The sequence below is a fragment of the Scyliorhinus torazame genome, chromosome 11 (genome assembly GCF_047496885.1).
Source record: "Scyliorhinus torazame isolate Kashiwa2021f chromosome 11, sScyTor2.1, whole genome shotgun sequence".
Taxonomy (NCBI): Eukaryota; Metazoa; Chordata; class Chondrichthyes; order Carcharhiniformes; family Scyliorhinidae; genus Scyliorhinus; species Scyliorhinus torazame.
The window spans coordinates 104595373-104612271 of NC_092717.1; the positions used below are offsets into that span (position 1 = coordinate 104595373).

The 16899-nt window shown below is 55.3% G+C and overlaps 1 protein-coding gene across 1 annotated transcript in view; it reads left to right on the plus strand.

Moving 5' to 3' along the window:
- Positions 1–16899, plus strand: part of trpa1b (transient receptor potential cation channel, subfamily A, member 1b) — a 256462-nt gene that overhangs the window by 85902 nt on the left and 153661 nt on the right. Inside the window, exons 6-7 of the mRNA XM_072467568.1 lie at positions 6181–6289; positions 6767–6912. Of these exons, the coding sequence (XP_072323669.1) occupies positions 6181–6289; positions 6767–6912 (255 nt within the window). The remainder of the gene's footprint in view (positions 1–6180; positions 6290–6766; positions 6913–16899) is intronic.

The window sequence follows — 16899 nt, forward strand, 5'->3', positions numbered from 1 at the left end:
GAAAAGATGCGTGGAGAAAGGGTGCGTGGAGAGTCCATAAGCGGGTCTGGTAGAGGAGGGGTGGGCAAGTCGTGCATTGTGAAGGGTAGGGTAGCCCTGGGATGGATTTTGGGGGCAACTCCCATAAGCAATTACCACTTTGGCCCACCACGTGAGGCACATGTTTGATGAGACCTGATGTGATTTACGCCCACGTGACTCCTGGCCCAGAGGACCAGAGAATCACGGAGGGCCAGAGAGGAGGGTGCCAGGCCCGCTAAGTGTATACAAATCGGTCATTAAGACCCATTTGCATTCCTTTACTTTGATGCTGGCACCAATCCTGATTTTTCGACACACCTTTAAAAACGTAGTTAAAACTTGATTAAACAGGGTGTAGCTTTTTAAAGGGTTAGAAACAGCAATAACATGATTTTCAATTTAAAACTGTATTCTTTAAATTTATACTATTACTGTATTATTGCAGGTTCTGCAAAGGAAGACACAAGACATTGAGATTATCTCAAGGCTAAGAGTAATCATTTTTATTTTTATTTATTCTTAGAATAAGAATCCTAGAATTTACAGTGCAGAAGGAGGCCATTCGGCCCATCGCGTCTGCACCGGCCTTTGGAAAGAGCACCCTACCAAAGCCACCACCCTACCCACGTAACCCCACCTAACCTTATAGACACTAAGGGCAATTTATTATGGTCAATCCACCTAACCTGCACATCTTTGGACTGTGGGAGGAAACCGGAGCACCCGGAGGAAACCCACGCAGACATGGGGAGAACGTACAGACTCCGCACAGACAGTGACCCAAGCTGGGAATCGAACCTGGGACCCTGGAGTTGTGAAGCAACTGTGCTAACCACTGTGCTAGTGTGCTGCCCTTCTTTCCTGGGACGTGGACACCAACATTGATTGCCCATCTCTAATTACCATTGAGAAAGTGGTGATGATCCACTTTCTAGAACTGCTGCAGTCCAAGTGGTATAGGTACACCCACAATGCGGTTCAGGAGGGAGTTCCAGTGTTAGCAATGTGGGAATTTAATTTTATTAACAGTGAATTTGAGATGAAAATAAAATAACAGATAAGTAACAACACCAGCAAGCATTTAGAGGAATAATAAGATGTGATTTGTCCAGTAACAAGATTAGCAAGAGTCTAGAGACATTGAGGTGTGAATGACCACATCATAGACATTACGAGAGATGAGTGAGTCTATAAAAATGATAACTTCTAAAGGCAAGGAATTTGAGTGAGATAGTCAGCAGAATCCACAGAGGGGAATATCGAAGGGATTAAACTGTATAATTGCTTGAACCCTCATTGGGAAGCAGGCGAGTTCTCCATCCAACGGTCAGACAGGCCCGTTTCATCTATGATTGGAGCCATGACGGTCTGTTCTATCTCACATTTAAAGCCACAGCAGATTGCTGATATTCTCCTCTAAAAGACACAGTTTTGTGCTTCACTGAACCAGCAAGAGATGTTTTCCCTGACTTGATCATTTAAGCGGTATTGTGTGGTAATTATTAGCTGAATTTGACCTATGGTGTTACTGCATTTGGATGTTGCTTCAGAAATGGGATGTCTCGTTGAGTTCAGGGAATGTGGGTATATTTTGGGAACAAACGGTAACTTCAGATAACACGGCCTGTTTAGTTATTCATATACTTGAGTGTCATAGTATCTATTTGTATTTTGTTGTGTGTTTTTTTCTTTTAGAATCCATAGAATCCCTTGGGCAGCACAGTGGCGCAGAAGTTAGCACTGCTGCCTCACGGCGCAGAGGACCCAGGTTCGATCCCAGCCTCGGGACACTGTCCGTGTGGAGTTTGCATATTTTCCCCGTGTCTGCACGAGTCTCACCCCCACAACCCAAAGATGCGCAGAATAGTTGGATTGGTCATGCTAAATTTCCCCTTAATTGGAAAAAAATTAATTGGGTACTTTAAAGTACAAAACAGAATCCATAGAATCCCCACAGGACAGAAGGAGGCCATTCGGCCCATCAAGTCTGCACCAAGCCTCTGAAAAAACACTCGACCTAGCCTCACTTCTCCATCCTATCCTCGTAACCCCGCGCATTGATCATGGCCAATCCATCTAACCTACACATCTTTGGACACTAAGGGACAATCAAGCATGGTCACATCTTGGACTGCAGGAGGAAACTGGACCACCCAGAGGAAACGCACACAGTCACAAGGAGAACGTGCAAATTCCACAGACAGTCACCCAAGGCCGGAATCCAACCCGGGTCCCTGCCGCTGTGAGGCAGCAGTGCTAACCACTGTGCCACTGTACTTCAATAAATATTCTTCAATAATTGTTTGCACATGACTGGACTGGTTCCTCACTGGGTTGTACATTGTTCCTCATAGTATTGCAAACAAAAATACACCACTAAGAACCGTTTTTTCAAGATTTCCTACAGAGTTTTAAGACACTCTTGCAGGTAACATAAGTGGGCTCCTTAACACCAAAGGCATTGGAGGCATGACGGTGATATATTTCCAAGTCAGGATGGTATGTGGCTTGGAGAAAAACTTGCAAGGTGGTGGTATTCCCATGCATCTGCTGCCCTTGTCCTTCTCGGTGGCAGAGGTCATAAGTTTGGAAGGTACTGTCGAAGGAACCTCAGTGAATTCCTGCTGTGAATCTTGTAGATAGCACACAATGCTGCCACTGTGTGTCGGTGGTGGAGTGAGTGAATGTTGAAGGTGGGGTGATGGGGTGCCAATCAAGCAGCCTTTGTCCTGGATGATGTCAAGCTTCATGAGTGTTGTTGGAGCTGCACTCATCCAAATAGGTGGAGAATATTCCATAACAATCCTGACTTGTGCCTTGTAGATTGTGGACAGGCTTCGGGGAATCAGGAAGGGAGTTACCTACTTTTTAAAAATTCATCTGCAGGACGTGGGAGTTGCTGGGTAGGCTAGAATTTATTGTCCATCCCTAGTCACCCTTCAGAAGGTGATGGAGAGCTGCCTTCTTGAACTGTTGCAGTCCCTGAGGTGTAGATATACCCACAGTGCTGTTAGGGAGGGAGTTCCAGGATTTTGACCCAGTGACATTGAAAGAACGGCAATATATTTCCAAGTCAGGGTGGCGAGTGACTTGGAGGGGAACCTCTAGGTGGTGGGGTTCCCAGGTCTCTGCTGCTCCAGTCCTTCTAGATGGTAGTGGTCATGGGGTGGAAGATGCTATCTAAGGAACCTTGGCAAGTTCTTACAGCGCATCTTGTAGATGGTACACACGGCTGTCATTGTTTGTCGGTGGTGGAGGGTTTGAATGTTTGTGGAAAGTGTAGCAATCAAGTGGGCTGCTTTGTCCTGGATGGTGTTGAGCTTCTTGAGTGTTGTTGGAGCTGCACTCATCCAGGCAAGTGGAGAGTATTCCATTACACTCCTAACTTGTGGCTTGTTCATGTGGATAGGCTCTGGGGTGTCAGGATTCCTAGCCTTTGACCTGCTCTGGTAGCCACAGTATTGATATAGTCCAGTTCAGTTTCTGAATGGTAACCCCCAGGATGTTGATTGTGGGGGATCCGGTGATGGTAATCCCATTGAACGTCAAGGGATGATGATTAGATCCTTTCTTGTAGGAGATGGTCATTGCCTGGCCTTTGTGCGGCATGAATGTAAGTTGCCACTTGTCAGCCCAAGTCTGGATATTGTTCAGGTCATGACATTTGGACATGGACTGCTTTATTATCTGAGGAGTCGTGAATGGTGCTGAACATTGTGCAGTCATGTATAAACACCCCCATTTCTCACGTTATGATGGAAGACAGGTCATTGATGAAGCAGCTGAAGCTGCTTGGGCCTAGGACATTACCTTGAGGAACTCCTGCAATGATGGCCTGGAGCTGAGATGATAGACCTCCAACCACCACAACCATCTTCCTTTGTGCCAGGCATGACTCCAACCAGCGAAGATTCCCGCTGACTCCGGTTTTGCGAGGGTTCCTTGATGCCTTACTCAAGAAAAATGCTGCCTTGATGTCAAGGGCAGTCACTCTCACTTAAGTTCAGCTTTTTTGTCCAGGTTTAGGTGGATAAATGGAGTTGAGATACAGATCAGCCATGATATAATTAAATTTGATTTGATTTGATTTATTATTGTCACATGTATTAATATACAGTGAAAAGTGTTGTTTCTTGCATGCTGTACAAACAATGCATACGTACATAGGGAAGGAAGGAGAGACTGCAGAATGTAATGTTACAGTCATAGCTAACGGGTTGAGAAAAGAATAGTAGCTGAATGGCGTATTCCTGTTCCTGAGCTCCTAATTAAATTACTCTATATGACACAGAATGGATCAAATATGAAAATGATCGCATTGATTGGCTGATGACCAGATGTCAGTAAGCTGTGTGTTTCATATCTAAAAACGGACTGCGATGGCGCTGGGTGAAGCCTCCCGCGGGCTACCCGATAGCCACTATGCCTCACGGGATTGACCCAAGTCCCATGAGTCACCGAGATCATGAACCCGCCCGCAATGGGCGTGACAAAGCCACGCTCGCGGAAATGGGCCGTACACCGTCTAAGGTCTATTCGCGTGGGATCTACCAGCCTCCCCAAGGAGTCCCCAGCTAGGTGTCATTCAGTATTGCTCCACACTAATGTGAACCAGGCAGAACTGCACCCGAGGGGTCTCGCAGGCCATCGGAGGCCGCTAGGTGGTCAGGAATAAGGAAGGGTGCCCCCCTGGCCCTCCCCTGGAATGTGTGCACCTTCACTCTGCTTGGCTGACACCTTGGCACTGTCAGGGTGCACAGGTGCCAGGGTGGCACTGCCAAGGGTCAGGGCCCGAGGGGGCAATGATCATGAAAGGAGGGTGGGGGTGGGGTGCAGGGCATGTAAGAAGGGCCGCTGGGAGGTTGGGGGGAGTGACCGGTGGGGGTCCCCAGTGTTGAAAACAATGCTAAGGCCGCAATCTAATCAAATTTGATCTAAGTGTTGTAACGAGCGGGAAATGCGAGGCTGTCACCGGTATCTAATGTTAATTAGTCCACTTAACGAGGCCCCATGGACTTCAGGCCGCAAATGACTGTCCTGTCAGCTGAATCGCCGGGCCCGCATCCGTAGCTCCCCGTCCCACGGCCTAAGGAGATGTTAAGGTGGGTGATGGGTGGGGTCCTGGAAGGTAGGGGCCTGTAAGCGAGTGTGGGGGGGCCTGAAGAGGGAGCACTCAAGGACCACATAGCGTGATGTCCTCACTGAGGGGGGAGGTAATACCCATGTGTGCGGGGGTAACATTGCCCTTGGATGGGGGGGGGGTGTGGGGGACCCGCAAGTTCACTTAGAAATTGGGACACCCTTTCAAAATAGCGGCCTGATCTCGGAGAAACCGGTCTGACCAGTGAGTTCAGCTCCCCAGAGATGAAAATAATTCTCAGGGCGGAATTTATCGGCCGGCGGGATATTTCGGTCCTACCGACGGTGTACAGGTTTCCCAGTGACAGAGGGTGCAGTGGTGGGACCAGAAAATCCTGCTGGTGGGCCTCCGCCGCCGAAAAACACATGGTGGGTTGGTCAGGTAAATCCCACAGTACGTGTGGGCTAAACCGGTGAGAAACGTCCCAGGGCCCAAAAGAGTGTAGTTAGATAGCGGTGGGGAACTCGCCGACAGAGTCGGCAGGAAACTCCCAGCAAAACTCGCCACAAATAAGACTTAGAAACCTTTCCGTTAGATCGCGCCATATAATTAAATTGGTTGTAAATGGATTACTCTGCACAAATTTAAGCTCAATGCTGTGTGTCGCTTTATGATAAGTACATAGTAGTTATAGGGGTTAAGGCGTATCATACTACATCTTATATGGGCGACACGGTAGCACAATGGTTAGCACTGTTGCTTCACAGTGCCAGGGCCCGGGTTCAATTCCCGGTTTGGGTCACTGTCTGTGCACAGTCTGCACGTTCTCCCCGTGTCTGCGTGGGTCTCCTCCGGGTGCTCCGGTTTCCTCCCACAATCCCCGAAAGACCTGCTTGTTAGATGAATTGGACATTCTGAATTCTCCCTCTGTGTACCCGAACAGGCGCCCGAGTGTGGCGACTAGGGGATTTTCACAGTAACTTCATTGCAGTGTGAATGTAAGCTTACTTGTGACACTAATAAAGATGATTTTTTTTCTCGACCTATATTAAACTTGCTTTTTGATGAACTCTTTCCAGCTGGCGCACGGAGCATTATTATGCAAACAGAATATCTTGGGACGTTTCCCTGTTCATGAAGCTGCTTTTTCAGGTGCAGAGAAGACGTTGGAACTTTTACTCGAGAAAGGTTTGTCATGACATCCACATCAGCATATCATGGTGCAATCACACACACACTGATGGACAGGCAGTTGGACCAACCAGCACACACATAACATCGCAGCCAATCACCAGTGAGAGCACACGCACTATAAAACAGGGAACACCACAGTTCCCGCTCATTCTACCAGGAGACAGCTCAGAGCACAGAGCTCACAGCGTGCCACTCAGACATAGACCATGTGCTGAGTGCCTCACCAAGATAGTGCTAGGGCTGGGTCCACAGGTTAGCTGGTGAAGCACGTACCCAAGCCAGCAGTTAGTTGTAACCGTTGTTAAGACAATAAAACAGAGTTGTACCATCTACAGACGCGTTGGATCATTTGTGCAGCAGAACACCCAACACAACAAGGTTGGCATAAATGAAAATGTTGTTGACTGGAGAGACAGTCTGTCTTTATTTGCTTTCTGTTTGCAGTAAATCACACAGTATTTGTCTTTCAAGGTGAGGAGCTGGGCCACTCACGTGAAAAACATATAAATTATGTTGATGAAGGACTCCATACGCCTCTTCACCTAGCTTTACTTGGTGGGAAAATTGAGACAATTCAAATTTGCATTGACAGTGGAGCAAAAATCGATTTACCTGAGGTATGTGTTTACAGAGTGGTAATAAGGTGAAAGAAAATGGAGAAAGAAAATGATTTATTAGAATTGGCTAGTTATAAAATTAGCATTTTAGTGGTAAGTGCTGCTTAGCTATTAGTTACGTTTTCTCTGTCGCTGACATATGATTGAAGGCTGAGACAGGGCTGAATTCTATTTTTTGAAAGGGCCGAAATCTAAAGTGAATGCATTAACATCCAAACGAGTAAGGGATCACAAGTTAAATCAGGGATTAGTGATTATGTTACTGCAAATCTCACAATTGTAAGAGGAAGGAAAGACTGGGAGAGGTAAAGTATTCTAACAGAATTGAAGTACTATATGGCAGTGCAAGATTAGGACCTGGGGCTGGATTCCCCGATTTGTAGACTATGTCCCCACGCTGGCGTGGGAACGGTGGTGTTTTACACCAGGGAACCTGACGCGAAACATTCACCCATTCCCCATTTTGCTGGGGGCTAGCAGGGAGGCAGTGTAGAGCACTTGGCTCTAGCTGCCGATACATCCCGGAGAATTGCTGGGTCTGTGGCCTCGCATGTGCACGGAGGCGCCCTGCAGCAGCCGCGCCATGCTTCATGGCGGATGCCGCTCACGGACTTGGCCCGCAAAATGGTCCCCCCCCCCCCCCCCGGGGCCGGCACACCGGACTGCCCCCAGCCCCGAATATGTCCATCCTGCCCGCAGATCGGCCCTTCCCCAACTGTGGCGGTGCTGGACTGAGTCCACAGTTGTCACGCTGAGTTCCCGACAGATGAGACCACACGTGTCCCACGCCGTCGGGAACTCGGCCGGACGGGGACGGAGCATCGCGGGGCTGGCCTCAGCCAGCATACGGAGGCCGGAGATAGGGCGTGCATTTCAGTCTTTTCAGGGGCGGAGCATCACGAAAGCGGCACAGCCCCCGATTCCGGCATCATCGGGGACTCTCCGCCCTGTTGCCGAACGTAATTCCGGCATCGGGGATCGGAGAATCCAGCCCCTGAAATTTCCCATGGCTGTTGTCTTTCCTTTACCGTAACTTTGTCTGAAATGTGGCCGCATCCCCATTTTCACGTGTAGGCAGGGTTTATACTGTATTTCTGGCAATGTTATACCAGCTGAGTGAGAACCAAGGATAATCCAGGCCTACCTTTGTGTCTTGATATCAATGAAGAAGGAAAGGCACATTTGTTTTCCACTTGGAGCTCAGAGAAATAAGGGGGGAATTTCAGAGGTAGGGCTACCTTTAACAGAATAGAGAAGATGCTCCTCGTTCATAATCAAGTTTCCTTGTTTGAATCATAGAATCCCTGCAGTGCAGAAGGAGGCGAATTGGTCCAAGGGGTCTGCACTGAACCTCTGAAAGAGCACCGTAACCAGGCCCACGGCCCACCCTCTCCCCGTATCCCACCGAACTGAACCTCTGAAAGAGCACCGTAACCAGGCCCATGGTCCCACCCTCTCCTCGTATCCCACCTAAACTTTTGGATCGTGCGTCATTCCAGCATCATAAGTGTGCCAAAAACACGAGGTGGGATTCTCCCTCGGCTGATGCCAAAATCAGGAAATGCAATTGGGCGGAGAATCGATTCCAACGCCAAAATCGTGGCAGGCTCCGATTTGACGGCAAATCGCAATTCCCTGTCGCCTCGACAGCGGCGTCAATGCATATCATTAGCAGAACCAACCGGGTATTCTCCGGTACCTCCACGAATCTCCCCCTCCGATGGGCTGAATTCCCGACGGCGCTGTTAACTTGTGCTTTTAAAAATTGTGACACCGGAGATGTGTTAAGTAAGTTGGTTCAACGTTGACTGCAACTGTATGCAGTGAAACTAGAAACAGGTTTCTGACACAGGAGATGGTCCAACGCTGTTTTATTGAACTTCCTGATTTCTGTACATAGTCTGCTGTGAGTTGACACTCTATCAATCTAACTGATAACCTCCTACTGGCTTGACCAGACTAACTCTCTACCTCATGGTGGAGAGTGCTCACTGGCTTGTGCACTCTTGCTATCTCAGTCGCTGTGTCCTGTAGAGAGAGAGAGAGTCTGAATGCCTGTGTGCTTTATAGTGGTGGTGTCCTATCTGGTGATTGGTTGTTATGTGTCGTGTGTGTTCATTGGTTATTCTGTGTGTCAATCATTGCCTGTCTGCATCTCATTATATACATGAGTGGATATTATGACAACCGGCATCATGGATGATGAGGGGTAGAGTACAGAGAGAGGCCCGATTGTGGGCTGCAGCGCCCACCACTGGCCAGGCTAGCTGGAGTGGTGGGGGAGGGATTGGGAACAGGCTGAGTGGCCGGGGTGACCCCCCAAGGGACTGGGGCGGTGCCCAGCCATAGACTGCCATTGCCACGGCCTGTAAGGCAGCCATCATCACACTGACCACCCACCTTGGCCCCAGGTTCTGCAGAGTGCCAACGGCCATATGGGTGCCCCCAGCCCACCACCCCCGCACCCCACCCTCCGCCATATCCCCCACCTCTCAACCTACCGCCAACCGTCGGCGGAGCATAAGGCGGCCCACCCAGGGCAATGCCCACTGAAACCCCTATAGGGGCCGGGCGGGGGCCACAGAGCGTACTGCAGGCAAGGACAGCACCAGCCGACGGTACACCGGGCAGCAGGAATGGGCACCAGGGCCAGGTGCCCCCTCGGTTCCGGGCATCAACAGGACCGGGGTGGGACATGAGGGGGGGGGCGCACTTGGCTTCATGGGGGAATTGGGAAGGTCACCCGCTCCCGGTTGCCGTTAAGATGATGGTCGCCCTGAACTTTTACACCACGGGGTCCTTCCAGGCGCCGAGTGAGGACCTGTCCAGGATCTCACAGAGCTCAGCACACAGGTGCATCCGCGACATCACAGAGGGCCTATATGCCCAAACGGCACAATACATCCATTTCAATGTGGACTGAGCCCACCAGACTGCCCGGGCGGTGGGGTTCGCCACCATCGATGGGATGCCTCTGGTTCATGGGGTGATCGACAGGATACATGTCCCCCTACGAGCACCTGCAGATGACAGGCCGCTCTATACAAACTGAAAGGGGTTCCACTCGATGAACGTGCAGCTGGTATATGACCATCAGATGCGTATCATACATGTCTGCGCACGATACCCGGGCAATGTGCACGACGCCTTCATCTTGGTACACTTGGCAATTCCTGACATGTTCGAGGGGCAACCCTCCCCGGTTGCTGGGTTAGATCCTGTCAATTGTCCACTGCGGTCATGTCCGATGACGCCTATCGGCAGGCCACAGACCGACGCAGAGACCCGCTACAACGACGCTCATGCAGCGACCAGGGGCGTGATCGAGCGGCATGGTGCTAAAGATGCTGTTCAGGAATTACTAAAATGTCTAAGATCAATACAGTTGGAAATATTGGTCTAACACTAACTTACACTAAGATACTACAGAGTTACTCTAATATGAGATTGCTACAAACTCCTCACGAACACCTTCTCCGATTCTGAGCCTAGGTGCTGCCGTCGGCGTGGGAACAGTGGTGTTTTACGACAGGAGAAACGGCGCAACAGCTGCACCGATTCAGCAACTCTAAATGGACTAGTACCATCGCCGCGTGGAATGCAACCGGTTCCATGCCAAATGGCAGCAGATTCGCCGGATCCGTGATTGGCGCCCATGAGGCTCACACACCGCAGTCGCACTTAAACGATCCATCCCCACACACACCGTCCCAGTTAACACGATGGCTGGAAGGAGAGCAGTGCCACAGTTCAGGGCGCTGAGCTGGAGATCCCCCTGGATTCCATGGAGGAGAGAAGGATCACCTTGTACCCTGACCCGGGTTGAAGTCCGCCAGGCGCCAGCATTCGCCTTGCCTGGACGCAGGTGGCAGAGGTGGTCAGCTCCGTGGGCAATGTCGCCGGACTGGCATGCAGTACCGGAGGAATCTGCACGACCTCCTCAGGGCGGCCAAGGCAGCACTGTGCCCCTGGCACTAACCCCGCCCCCCTCACACACCCGGAACATGGCCCCTCCACCCCGGGGGACGGCCCACACAACCGCTGGGAGCGGGAGAAGACTGGAGGGGGACTACCAGACCTGCGGCCCATCAACATGCCCGAGCAGAGGGCACTGGACGTGGTCTGTGGCCCGGAGGATAGGGAGGTCACCGAGGTGGAGGTCGTGGTCGGCGAGCAAGTGAGATCCTGCTTAGTTGCGGATCCCCATGACACGTGTGTGATACCCCCCCCCCCCAACGGCCCCTCACCCCCCTCATCCCTCTCACCCCCTCAGATCCCCCAACCTGCACCGCCCTCAGCCTACACCCCCTCAGCCCCCTCACCCTTACCCCCTCAAACCCCTCCCCCCTCCCCCAACCCCTCTCCTTGCCCGCACTCTAACCATACATGCCGTCTTGTATCTTACTGGACCTGCCGGAGGTGGAGCCGGTCCATCCGGAGCCTCCCGCCCCCAGTCAGTGCGCGAACCGGTGCCCCCCGGACGGCAGAGCACTGACAGGGAGAGCAGCCTGAACAACAGCCCTCTGCCCGAGACTCAGGAGCTCGGGTCGGAGGAGGACACGGACTTTCCGTCACTGCTGTCTCCAACACTCTCCAGCATCCCAGAGACACTCACCTCGGTTAGGCACGGTTAGTGAAGAGGCTCCTGGGACACTATCTGGTGCGCTCCACACATCGCATCCGGCACAGAAGGTGGAGGTAGGAGCAGCCGAGGGGCTGGACGGTCAGAGGACAGGCCAGCCCCAGAAACCAGCTGCCATCCATACGAGTCCCGGGCTCCTGGAACATCCAGTACCAGCCACAGTGCAGGGGCAGCCAGAGACCCACGAACTACAGGAGGGGATGACGGCTGGCATCCAGCACCTGCAGACGTGCAGGAGTAGGGTGTGGTGCTAGTCATGCATGCCACCCAGGCCGACACCGCACGGGTGGCGTCTGCGGTGGAGGCAATGGGGGCGACGGTGTAGGCTACGGGTCCGAGTGTCCATGGCCTGGGACATTCTGCGCAGGCGGGGGCCGAGGCCCAGGACAGGGCTGCCCTTTCAAAGGCAGCCATGTGCCAGAGCCACGCGGAAATTACAACGGCGCTCCTTAGCATGGCCCAGTCACAGCAGGCCATGGCTGAGAATGTTGGCAACATTGCCCAGGCGCTGACCAGCGTTGCGCAGACACAGAGGGATGTGTCCCAGTCCCAGAAGGAGGTGTCCCAGTCACAGAGGGAAGTGGCCCAGTCCCAGAGGGAGGTGTCCCAGTCGCAGAGGGAGATGTCCCAGTCGCAGAGGGAGGTGTCCCAGTCGCAGAGGGAGGTGTCCCAGTCGCAGAGGGAGGTGGCCCAGTCCCAGAGGGAAGTGGCCCAGTCCCAGAGGGAGGTGTCCCAGTCCCAGAGGGAGGTGGCCCAGTCCCAGAGGGAGGTGGCCCAGTCGCAGAGGGAGGTGTCCCAGTCGCAGAGGGAGGTGTCCCAGTCGCAGCGGGAGGTGTCCCAGTCCCAGAGGGAGGTGGCCCAGTCCCAGAGGGAGGTGGCCCAGTCGCAGAGGGAGGTGTCCCAGTCGCAGCGGGAGGTGTCCCAGTCCCAGAGGGATGTGTCCCAGTCCCAGAGGGAGGTGTCCCAGTCGCAGAGGGGGGTGGCCCAGTCCCAGAGGGAGGTGGCCCAGTCCCAGAGGCAGGTGTCCCAGTCCCAGAGGGAGGTGGCCCAGTCCCAGAGGCAGGTGGCCCAGTCCCAGAGGGAGGTGTCCCAGTCCCAGAGGGAGGTGTCCCAGTCGCAGAGGGAGGTGGCCCAGTCCCAGAGGGAGGTGTCCCAGTCGCAGAGGGAGGTGGCCCAGTCCCAGAGGGAGGTGGCCCAGTCCCAGAGGCAGGTGTCCCAGTCCCAGAGGGAGGTGGCCCAGTCCCAGAGGCAGGTGGCCCAGTCCCAGAGGGAGGTGTCCCAGTCCCAGAGGGAGGCGTCCCAGTCGCAGAGGGAGGTGGCCCAGTCCCAGAGGGAGGTGTCCCAGTCGCAGAGGGAGGTGGCCCAGTCCCAGAGGGAGGTGTCCCAGTCGCAGAGGGAGGTGGCCCAGTCCCAGAGGGAGGTGGCCCAGTCCCAGAGGGAGGTGGCCCAGTCCCAGAGGCAGGTGTCCCAGTCCCAGAGGGAGGTGGCCCAGTCCCAGAGGCAGGTGTCCCAGTCCCAGCGGGAGGTGGCTCAGTCCCATAGGGAGGTGGCCCAGTCCCAGAGGGAAGTGGCCCAGTCCCAGAGGGAGGTGGCCCAGTCCCAGAGGGATGTGACCCAGTCCCAGAGGGAGGTGGCCCAGTCCCAGAGGGAAGTGGCCCAGTCCCAGAGGGAGGTGGCCCAGTCCCAGAGGGAGGTGTCCCAGTCGCAGAGGGAGGTGGCCCAGTCCCAGAGGGATGTGGCCCAGTCCCAGAGGGAGGTGGCCCAGTCCCAGAGGCAGGTGTCCCAGTCCCAGAGGGAGGTGGCCCAGTCCCAGAGGCAGGTGTCCCAGTCCCAGCGGGAGGTGGCTCAGTCCCATAGGGAGGTGGCCCAGTCCCAGAGGGAAGTGGCCCAGTCCCAGAGGGAGGTGGCCCAGTCCCAGAGGGATGTGACCCAGTCCCAGAGGGAGGTGGCCCAGTCCCAGAGGGAAGTGGCCCAGTCCCAGAGGGTGGTGGCCCAGTCCCAGAGGGATGTGTCCCAGTCCCAGAGGGAGGTGGCCCAGTCGCAGAGGGAAGTGGCCCAGTCCCAGAGGGAGGTGGCCCAGTCCCAGAGGGATGTGTCCCAGTCCCAGAGGGAGGTGTCCCAGTCGCAGAGGGAGGTGACCCAGTCCCAGAGGGAGGTGGCTCAGTCCCAGAGGGATGTGTCCCAGTCCCAGAGGCAGGTGTCCCAGTCCCAGCGGGAGGTGGCTCAGTCCCATAGGGAGGTGGCCCAGTCGCAGAGGGAAGTGGCCCAGTCCCAGAGGGAGGTGGCCCAGTCCCAGAGGGATGTGTCCCAGTCCCAGAGGGAGGTGGCCCAGTCGCAGAGGGAAGTGGCCCAGTCCCAGAGGGAGGTGGCCCAGTCCCAGAGGGATGTGTCCCAGTCCCAGAGGGAGGTGTCCCAGTCGCAGAGGGAGGTGACCCAGTTTCAGAGGGAGGTGTCCCAGTCGCAGAGGGAGGTGGCCCAGTCGCAGAGGGATGTGTCCCAGTCCCAGAGGGAGGTGGCCCAGTCCCAGAGGGATGTGTCCCAGTCCCAGAGGGATGTGTCCCAGTCCCAGAGGGAGGTGTCCCAGTAGCAGAAGGAGGTGTCCCAGTCGCAGAGGGAGGTGTCCCAGTCGCAGAGGGAGGTGTCCCAGTCGCAGAGGGAGGTGTCCCAGTCCCAGAGGGATGTGTCCCAGTCCCAGAGGGAGGTGTCCCAGTAGCAGAAGGAGGTGTCCCAGTCGCAGAGGGAGGTGTCCCAGTCGCAGAGGGAGGTGTCCCAGTCGCAGAGGGAGGTGTCCCAGTCGCAGAGGGAGGTGGCCCAGTCCCAGAGGGAGGTGGCCCAGTCCCAGAGGCAGGTGTCCCAGTCCCAGAGGGAGGTGGCCCAGTCCCAGAGGCAGGTGTCCCAGTCCCAGCGGGAGGTGGCTCAGTCCCATAGGGAGGTGGCCCAGTCCCAGAGGGAAGTGGCCCAGTCCCAGAGGGAGGTGGCCCAGTCCCAGAGGGATGTGACCCAGTCCCAGAGGGAGGTGGCCCAGTCCCAGAGGGAAGTGGCCCAGTCCCAGAGGGAGGTGGCCCAGTCCCAGAGGGATGTGTCCCAGTCCCAGAGGGAGGTGGCCCAGTCGCAGAGGGAAGTGGCCCAGTCCCAGAGGGAGGTGGCCCAGTCCCAGAGGGATGTGTCCCAGTCCCAGAGGGAGGTGTCCCAGTCGCAGAGGGAGGTGACCCAGTCCCAGAGGGAGGTGGCTCAGTCCCAGAGGGATGTGTCCCAGTCCCAGAGGCAGGTGTCCCAGTCCCAGCGGGAGGTGGCTCAGTCCCATAGGGAGGTGGCCCAGTCGCAGAGGGAAGTGGCCCAGTCCCAGAGGGAGGTGGCCCAGTCCCAGAGGGATGTGTCCCAGTCCCAGAGGGAGGTGGCCCAGTCGCAGAGGGAAGTGGCCCAGTCCCAGAGGGAGGTGGCCCAGTCCCAGAGGGATGTGTCCCAGTCCCAGAGGGAGGTGTCCCAGTCGCAGAGGGAGGTGACCCAGTTTCAGAGGGAGGTGTCCCAGTCGCAGAGGGAGGTGGCCCAGTCGCAGAGGGATGTGTCCCAGTCCCAGAGGGAGGTGGCCCAGTCCCAGAGGGATGTGTCCCAGTCCCAGAGGGATGTGTCCCAGTCCCAGAGGGAGGTGTCCCAGTAGCAGAAGGAGGTGTCCCAGTCGCAGAGGGAGGTGTCCCAGTCGCAGAGGGAGGTGTCCCAGTCGCAGAGGGAGGTGTCCCAGTCGCAGAGGGAGGTGGCCCAGTCGCAGAGGGAGGTGTCCCAGTCGCAGAGGGAGGTGGCCCAGTCCCAGAGGGAGGTGTCCCAGTCCCAGAGGGAGGTGGCCCAGTCCCAGAGGGAGGTGGCCCAGTCCCAGAGGGATGTGTCCCAGTCCCAGAGGGAGGTGGCCCAGTCCCAGAGGGAGGTGGCCCAGTCCTAGAGGGATGTGTCCCAGTCGCAGAGGGAGGTGGCCCAGTCCCAGAGGGAGGTGTCCCAGTCGCAGAGGGATGTGTCCCAGTCCCAGAGGGAGGTGGCCGTCTGAGAGGCAGCTGACCCAGTCACTAGCTCATGTGGCACAGACCCTCAGGGTGATGGCACAATCGCAGCATGATGTGGCGCAGTCCCAGGCGGAAATAGTCCACTCCCTGTGCTCTATGGCCGTGAACGTGCAGATCCTGTTCGAGACCAGAGCAGGCCTCCAGGATTGCCAGCGCCAGGTGGCGGGGGGCCTTAGGGGATGGCTCCGCTCACACCCCCATCCCATGGGGTAACCCATGGTGATGCGACCATCAATTCACGCGAAACCAAGAGTGGAAGTAAACTGTGGCTTTAATCAACTAGAACAGTGCTGCCTGCAACTGGTCTGCTTGTGAGAGCCGCCTACAGGGCTATTGCTCTTTATACCTCGCCTCAAGGGGTGGAGCCAGGGGCGGAGCCCATAGCACCAACATGATACATTATAGGTAATACTTTACAATGGTCCATAGGTGGAGCCCACATGGGCAACAGTGTGATACAGTTATATACATGGTGAATGGTTACTGCAATACGTTCACCACATTCACCCCCTGTTAAAAAAATGAAGTTCGGTGGGGGTGAAGTGTTCATAAGTTCAGCCTGTCCGGCGCACGGATTGTGTGCTGTGATCGCCGAAGCTCTGGTATCACAGCTGGCCCGGGTGTCGAAATCATCCGTGCGGACATGGGTAGTGAAGTCGCCGGTGCGGGCACAGATGTGGACTCCGGGAGCGTGTCTTCTGGAGCTTCATTCCTGTGGGTCGGTGAAGGGGGCATGGAGAGTGGGAGTGGGTGCTGGTGCCATGTAGGGGCGGGGGCGCTGGTCAGCATAGGTTGGGAGGGGTAGGTTGGGGTGGCGGTGGTGGTGGAACCTGCATGTGCCAGGTCCCGGAGGGAAACCGTATATTGTCGGCCGTTGGGTTGTTCTATGTATGCGTACTGGGGGTTGGTGTGTAGGAGCTGGACCCTCTCGACCAGGGGGTCAGATCTATGGTTCCTGACGTGTTTGCGGAGCAAGACGGGCCCCGGTGTCTTCAGCCAGGACGGAAGCAAGGCCCCGGAGGTGGATTTCCTGGGGGAAAAAAACAGGCGGTCATGGGGGGGTCTCGTTTGTGGCCGTGCAAAGGAGGGACCTAACAGAGTGGAGTGCGTGGGGGAGGACCTCCTGCCAGTGGGGAACGGGGCGATTCCTAGACCGTAGGGCCAGGAGGACAGTCTTCCAGACCGTCGCGTTCTCCCTCTCCACCTGCCCGTTTCCCTAGGGGCTATAATTGGTCGTCCTGCTCAAGGCGATGCCCTTACTGAGCAGGTACTGACGCAGTTCATCGCTCATGA